This window comes from Protomyctophum parallelum (assembly GCF_964188405.1).
Source record: "Protomyctophum parallelum genome assembly, chromosome: 2".
Taxonomy (NCBI): Eukaryota; Metazoa; Chordata; class Actinopteri; order Myctophiformes; family Myctophidae; genus Protomyctophum; species Protomyctophum parallelum.
In genome coordinates this window covers 24,910,964-24,918,233 of record NC_139699.1, presented here as the reverse complement: position 1 = coordinate 24,918,233, position 7,270 = coordinate 24,910,964, and the positions used below count along the sequence as shown (strand labels likewise).

At 42.5% G+C, this 7,270-nt stretch overlaps 1 protein-coding gene across 1 annotated transcript; it reads right to left on the bottom strand.

Annotated features, from left to right (window-relative positions):
• Positions 1–3,913: 3,913 nt before the first annotated feature.
• Positions 3,914–4,252, bottom strand: LOC310854573 (cytochrome c oxidase subunit 7A2-like, mitochondrial; the record flags this gene model as incomplete). The annotated part of the gene is made up of 1 exon (XM_083759250.1): positions 3,914–4,252. One exon carries the CDS (start codon positions 4,250–4,252, stop codon positions 3,914–3,916), a length of 339 nt encoding a protein of 112 aa, XP_083615376.1.
• Between the last annotated feature and the right edge of the window lie 3,018 nt (positions 4,253–7,270).

Genomic DNA, 7,270 nt, shown 5'->3' with positions numbered 1-7,270 from the left:
TTGCAGTAGTGGTCTTCACAAGTTCACAGGTGCAATTTGACCGACAGACCCAAATAGACCCGTAAAAAATGTACTCGTGCAGAACCGAATCGACCCGGCTGTTATTAGAATTGCGAGACAAAAGATCACAAAGAATGTCTAAATGGACAGTAAAAAGTTATATTATACGCCACAAAGTATCTAGTAACTAAGTGTAAAGACAAGTAGCCTACAATATTTGCCTCTGAGATGTAGTGGAGTAGAAGTAAAAGTGCAGAAAATTGGAAATACTCCAGTAAAGTACCTCAAAATTGTACTTGAGCACAGTACTTTAGTAAATGTACTTAGTTACTTAACTTTACACCACTGCAGTCTTCCTCTCTCACTCGGTCGATATCCAACCATGTCACTGTATGGCCTGTCTCTTCTTCTTTAAGCCTTGCAGACCGCAGGTGTTTTGTTTTACCTCTTCTCTGACACCTTGTCTCTTTCTCTCTCCATCTCCATTGTTCCTGCCAAAAACAATGAATGTGCATTAATGACATTCGTCCTGTCCCACCCCCCCCCCCGCCCCACACACACACACACAACCCCTGAGACACCCTGGACTTTTTTGAATGACTGAATTATTTTTGTTATTTATTTATTTAGATGGCAAAGTTGTTTTTTCAATGTGCAGACTTGGATAAGCTAATCGCGTCTCGCCTCAGGGATTTATACGTTTCCTTATCTCATCTCCCTCTCTCCCTCCAGTTGGGCTAGCACCACCAACATGCCAACTAAAGCTTCGTTTTCAATCAAGATTTGGGTAGATCCACCCACTCACTTAATCGGTTTCTATTCTGTTAGGAGTTCTGCTGGCTTAGTCATGTCACATGCACAGGTGTGTGTGTGTGTGTGTGTGTGTGTGTGTGTGTGTGTGTGTGTGTGTGTGTGTGTGTGTGTGTGTGTGTGTGTGTGTGTGTGTGTGTGTGTGTGTGTGTGTGTGTGTGTGTGTGTGTGTGTGTGTGTGTGTGTGTGTGTGTGTGTGTGTGTGTGTGTGTGTGTGTGTGTGTGTGTGTGTGTGTGCGTGCGTGCGTGCGTGCGTGCGTGCGTGCGTGCGCGCGTGCGCGCGCGCGCGCATTTGTTATTTATTGTAGATTATATTCACGCTGACATCTCCTCAGCCACTGACAATGTTGGTGGGAGATGTCTCCCACATCTTTGACTCATTATAATAAGGCCCACCCCCTCCCTTTTATAATAAGGCCCACCCCCTCCCTTCCAACAGTCTCCAATTACGAAATGCTAATTTGGAAGGGTGCAGACACACCATCGCGCCAAAAGGCGGCAATAAAATGCCTAGAGCAAGTGTCTCTTCCTGCACAGCTGGTGGATGGAAATTACGCTAGTGCACGGCTTCAACTTGTAACGTCGGCAAAATGTTTCAGTTTTTTTGCTGCTCTAGGCGTTTTCTGATGGGACAGTGTGCCTGCGCCCAAACTGAAGATGGGGAGGGAGGGAATGGGATTATACAAAGTAGGGAGATACCTATGACATCACAGGTCTCAGTAAATCAGTTGGCCCATTGTGAGACAATGTACATAAATACCCAGATATGAAGAGAAAGCCTGATTATTCAAAATTGGGGATTTGTGGAGATGTAGGGGAGCCGGGAAGTTGAAATGGTGTACATGCAGGAGGTCCTCACTATCCATCACGTTGTTGATTACTTCGTTGATGAATTGAATACCGGTAATCGTATATGACTTTTTTAATAATGTCTACAAACCTTTAAATATTAAAGGGACACCCTTTTTGCAAAAAAATGACATTTAGAAGATTTAGAACACTTTCCTGGTGGTCTTTATGTGTGTAATATGTGGTTTTAGATATTTTAGATTTTAGCAGGGAGCCCAGTGTCTGATGTCATGGACACTGGGCTTACTTATTTCCTCCACATGAGGGCTGTCTCAGTAAGACAGCCCTCCCCCTATCCACAAGGAGGTGGTGCAGAGGAGCAGTGCACCAAAGCATTATGGGAATTGTAGTCCAGGAAGTAAGTGGGGCCCAGTGTCCATGACATCAGACACTGGGCTCACTGCTAAAATCTAAAATATCTAAAACCACATATTACACACATAAAGACCCGCAGGGTGTTCTAAATCTCCTAGACGTCATTAACATTTCTTTGAGGGTGAAAGTGTCCCTTTAAGGCAAAAAAAACTAATAGAAAATCACACCTGTGTGAAGTGAGGGGTGCTCTTATCATCATACATCATCTCAATGTGATTGGTTAGCCGATTTGCTCCATATGACGTCAATTTTCCCTTCAAGGTATTTATTGTTTGTGGTGCCACAAATTTACATCATATTTGAGGCACATAATGACCTAATTTCTCCTTCCATTGTCAATGGCAAATATGTGTGTGGGGACAAAATCTGTATATAGGAAGGGCTAAAAATAAGCAATTTACAAATTAAACAATGTGTTGCATCACACAACACATTGTGAGATTACATGCCAGAAATAATGGAAGGCATTGGCTAATTGGTGACAGAGCTTTGCAATCTGCAGCACAGACTCTTTTATGCCCTTCCCCAGGCCTTGAGAGCCACAGTTTCTGTAGACATTTTCTTAAGAGCCACCTACGTAAAACCATTACTGTTTAAACAAGCATTTGCAGAATGTCTTTGAGTTTCTCCTCCACTTGTGCAATTTGTCTGGTGTTTTGTTTTGTATGACAAAGTATATAAATCAGGCTTTACTGTCCCACTGCCTCCATTCTACTCAGAACGGCCCTCTAAATCCTTCCCTCTCAGCTACTCCTACTCCACCATTCTATCTATGCTTACTTTTTCGACTCCTTCCTCTCTTCCATTCTTTCTATCCTCTAGCCGGGTATAGTGAGTTATTTTCAGTTTTTTGTTCTTCTTGCTTTATGGGAGTGTAGATAAATACAATGTTGAGGTTAGAGGAATGACGTGCAACAGTTCTGTCTAGAACTGAACTGGAGTGACTGCAGGACATTGCAATTATTCAGGTCAGCTACAGCAGTGGTTCCCAAAGTGGGGTCTGGTGACCCCTAGGGGTACTTGAGGGAGTTCCAAGGGGTACCTAGCTCAATTAGAGATAGTTAGGAACCAAATGGACCCTTATGGGTCTGTAACTCAGAGAGTGTACACATGGACCCTTATGGGTCTGTAACTCAGAGAGTGTACAAATGGAATGGTTCCATTTGTTCCATTTGTACACTCTCAGAGTTAAATTAACAGCGGTTTTACAATATAAATCGGGGTAGAGTCCAGGGCCTGCTTACATGAGTTGCTTGATAATGAGGGTTTTGTGATTTGTGAATGAGTGGAGGACAGGTGGCTGCGTGCATGCATGCTTGCGTGGACATGACAGGCGGTGAGGCGGGCGGGGGAAACGGTTTCTTAATTGGCTTTATCGCACGTTGTTTGGTTGTATTCAGGTTGTTCATGTCTCCGGTAGTTCTCTTGAGTTTCCACACAGCAGGCCTATCTCAAAGCGGGTGAACTGGGGTGCAATTTGTCTACATCCCTTAAAAGGGCCATTTGCCATTGTTTTTATTCCAGCCCATGCAGCCTTGCCCTCAGTCAGGGTACAATGTGTCTTGTCTTTCCTCTTCTCTACTTGGAGAGTAGGGAAGCGACATGATGCTAATGATCCCCCGGCCCCAGAATCGTTGTCAGGCATGTGTCCTAACCATTTGGCTAGCTATTGCACACAACAGCTGGTTCACATGTGACGTTGATTGAAAATTCCTAGCAATAATTATTATTATACGATAATATGATAATAAATGTTATTCTCCTCATAAAATTAGATTTCATTGTTAACAAGACTGGGTTAGAATCCAGGAAGAGGATCAGATGGGGGATACAGTAAATAGTAAACTGGGTGCACTGGATCTGGACGGAGCTGGTAGCGTCACTTGGACTGAGCGCACATGAACAGCGCCACCATACAGTACAGGGTTCCTCCAATAGTCAGACCCATGGTGGTTCTGTACAACATTCTGTCCATCAAACCTCTCTTCAGATGTATCGGGAGTCCATCATGCCTTTGGAATAATTTCTGGAGCTCTGGCACTTTATTTCGACCCATGTACTCCCCTTGACCTCCGGTCTCGGAAGCCATCCTAGTGGGAGAAGCAAAGATCGTCGGAGGAGCCTCAGCGGGAACGGTGGGCTTCAAACCCTGCGGGACGTATGCCGATGATGCAGCTCCCGTTAACCTCTGCATGATCGCGTTGAACTTGTGATACATGTTGACATGTACAGTAACTGGACTTTCTCTCCGTTCTTTGACTTCCCACTTGTATTTCAGGTCAATCATCGAGAGACACATTACTGGGTACTACTGTTATATTAACTTATATTGACAGACACATCAGAGTACTGACATCATAATATTGACATCATAGATGACCGCTGTTGTAGACTGGCCTCCATGTACTTTGTGCCTCCATACTACAATGTACAATTTAAACGGTCTTAGGGTTTGACACTATATGTTGCAGCTACTAGACTACTTGTGTCTCTTCACTTGCATACTCGGTCAATAGCACTCGGCACTCAATAGACATAAACTTATCTTATACTTGTGGAATGTGTTTAGGTAGGAATGAAAGTATGATATTGACTTTGTACACTATCATGTTACAATGATGACAATGCAATGCCCACAATGCAACCACAGCATAGCCTCGGTACCAGGCTTTCATTTTTGTTGGTGCAAAAATTGAAAGCCTGGAGGAACGCATTGGCCGCTCTGGTCTAAAAGTGGGAGTCAACCCTTCCGGGTGGGCGTCGCTCCAAATGATGTGACGTAGCGCTGCACTAGGGGGGAGAGGACAGATCGATGAGATCCAATAAGGGCGTGCGTAAATCTGAGCCGCGACCCGCCCCTCTAGACCAGAAACCTAACACGTTAGCTCAGGCTAACCACAGCAAAGCTATTAGGGTGTTGATGTTGCTCACCACTGTAGTGTTTCTTACATACAGTGAATACTATCCTACTTTGTCAACAACTATTAAAGAACTCAATAGAAATTGAAATTGAATTTAAATCGACTGTCCATTTGGTTAAATTAACGCTGCTGTCAGCATTAAAATGTGCTGGCAAACATTTAAATTATGAACCAGTTTTATTAAGCACACATGAGTATTTATGTATGACAAATATATAAAATATATATCGTAGCTTGTTATTTTTTGAAGTAAAAGTAGCTAGGTGTTTGTTTTTTGTTTTTTACCAGTAATCATAATTTAACAAGCAGTTATTATATAATGAATCATAGATAATAATAGAGCATACTTTATGCTTTGGCAAGAAAAAAGTGTTTTTGATGTCTGAAAAATGTTCAATTAAGAATTTCGATGACGTCTATCTGCCTTCCCGTATCCGTGGTAACAGTATTACATTCTGTTCTGCTGCTGAATATTATACTTCATAGTGATCCGTGCTTATGTGCTGAGGCGAGTGAGTATACTAATCAACGTAACTCAGCGAAGATGTATGTATGATGTATCCGAATGTCAAATAGATAGACTAAAGGTATGACATAGAAATACACCACTGAGTGGCCAAGGTGGACCAGACAGCTGCCTGAGGTATAATGTTAAGACTAAAATAACTGTCTGACAGCTTATTCTGATTTAGTCTTAGTAACACGCCATTTAGTTTTAGTCCTATTTTAGTGAAATTGTTTAGTCTTAATCCTTAGTCGACTAAATATATTGACTGTCTCAATCTACCGTTTCGGCCCTGTGTCCCACTACCCACTCTCTCTTAGCTGCACTGTCAAATAAATCTGAAATTTTGTGGACGATGGTAGAACGTAGGTTTACGTACGTAAACCCGGTTTTATGAATGAAAAGTGAACCTGTAACCATGTGACAAGTCAATAACCCTCGGATCAGGAGCATTATACCAAATTAATCACCCACGTGGGTGCGACGTCACTCTAAGTGCGTCCCACACCCACACACTCTTCCTCTTTTCTGACGACTGGAAAGGCATGACAGGGCCAGCCTTCACCGCCAAGTGACAAAGAAGGGTTACAGGTTCACTTTTCATTCATAAAACCGGGTTTACGTACGTAAACCTACATTTTATTTCATTTCATGTGAACCTGTAACCATGTGACAACATGAACAGTAGGATATACCAAATTATTCACGAGGAGAGTGAAGTGGCCAAAACCTATACAGGTAAAAAAGCCATACATGAGGAGTAAAACTCATCACAGTAATACAGCAGAACACAACGAATGTGAGTTCAAGCATTTTAATAAACAACTGAAAGACATATGTTGTGAACATAAAATTCTCCAGTTCAATAATTAACAACTTAAAGATGGAGTGCCATAATATTTTTCTACCCTAAAACATGATTATCAGTTCTTATTGTTGTATAAGGAGGTATAATTTTGTAGTGTACAGTATTTGTTAAAATGTTGTTTTAACAAATGGGCACGCCCACCAGTTCATTAAATATGCCTGGTTTGCCCGGTGGGTGGTGATGGGTGGTGAACTGAAGCCGCACCCACAGCTGTAGTTGTATGATAAAGAGGGAGGGGTTTGGGGAGGGGCTGATAGTGTGATGTCACTATATTACTGTTTATTTCATTGGCCCGTTTGACTGTCAAGGGTTCAGCCTCCAGGAAGAAACCATAAATACAAAGTTAATACACCATTGCACATTGCACGGGGCGGAGGTGGCTCAGGGGTAGAGTGCCTGGATGGTAACCGCAAGGTTGCCAGTTCGAACCCGGGCTCCCCCAGAGTTACTGTCGAAGTGTCCTTGAGCAAGACACTGAACCCCTAATTGCTCCCGATGTGCTAGTTGGTGCCTTGCATGGTTTCCGCTGCCATCGGTGTATGAATGTGTGTGTGAATGGGTGAATGTTATGCACAATCTCTGTAAAGCGCCTTGGATAAAGGCGCTATATAAATGCACCATTTACCATTTACATTAAAAGAAAATTGTGATGAAAGGCACCGCTCAATTTCTTAGCTTATTTCTATATGACAGTAGTTGTGTCTTGAGTGTTGATTGTTTCATAGTGAGTTGTCATGGCAACTTGATTGTGATACAATGTAATAGAAAGCAAGTAGTAGGGTGCCATACATACCGGTATATCAACCTCATCCCTGGCGTTATTTTGTCTTACCAGTTGTCAGCCTCATAAGCAACTACATGTCCACAGGAAATTGCTGCATATTTTTATTTTCCCTTGGAGCTGGGAGTACAGAAATAAAATTGAGCTGAAATTACAAATGT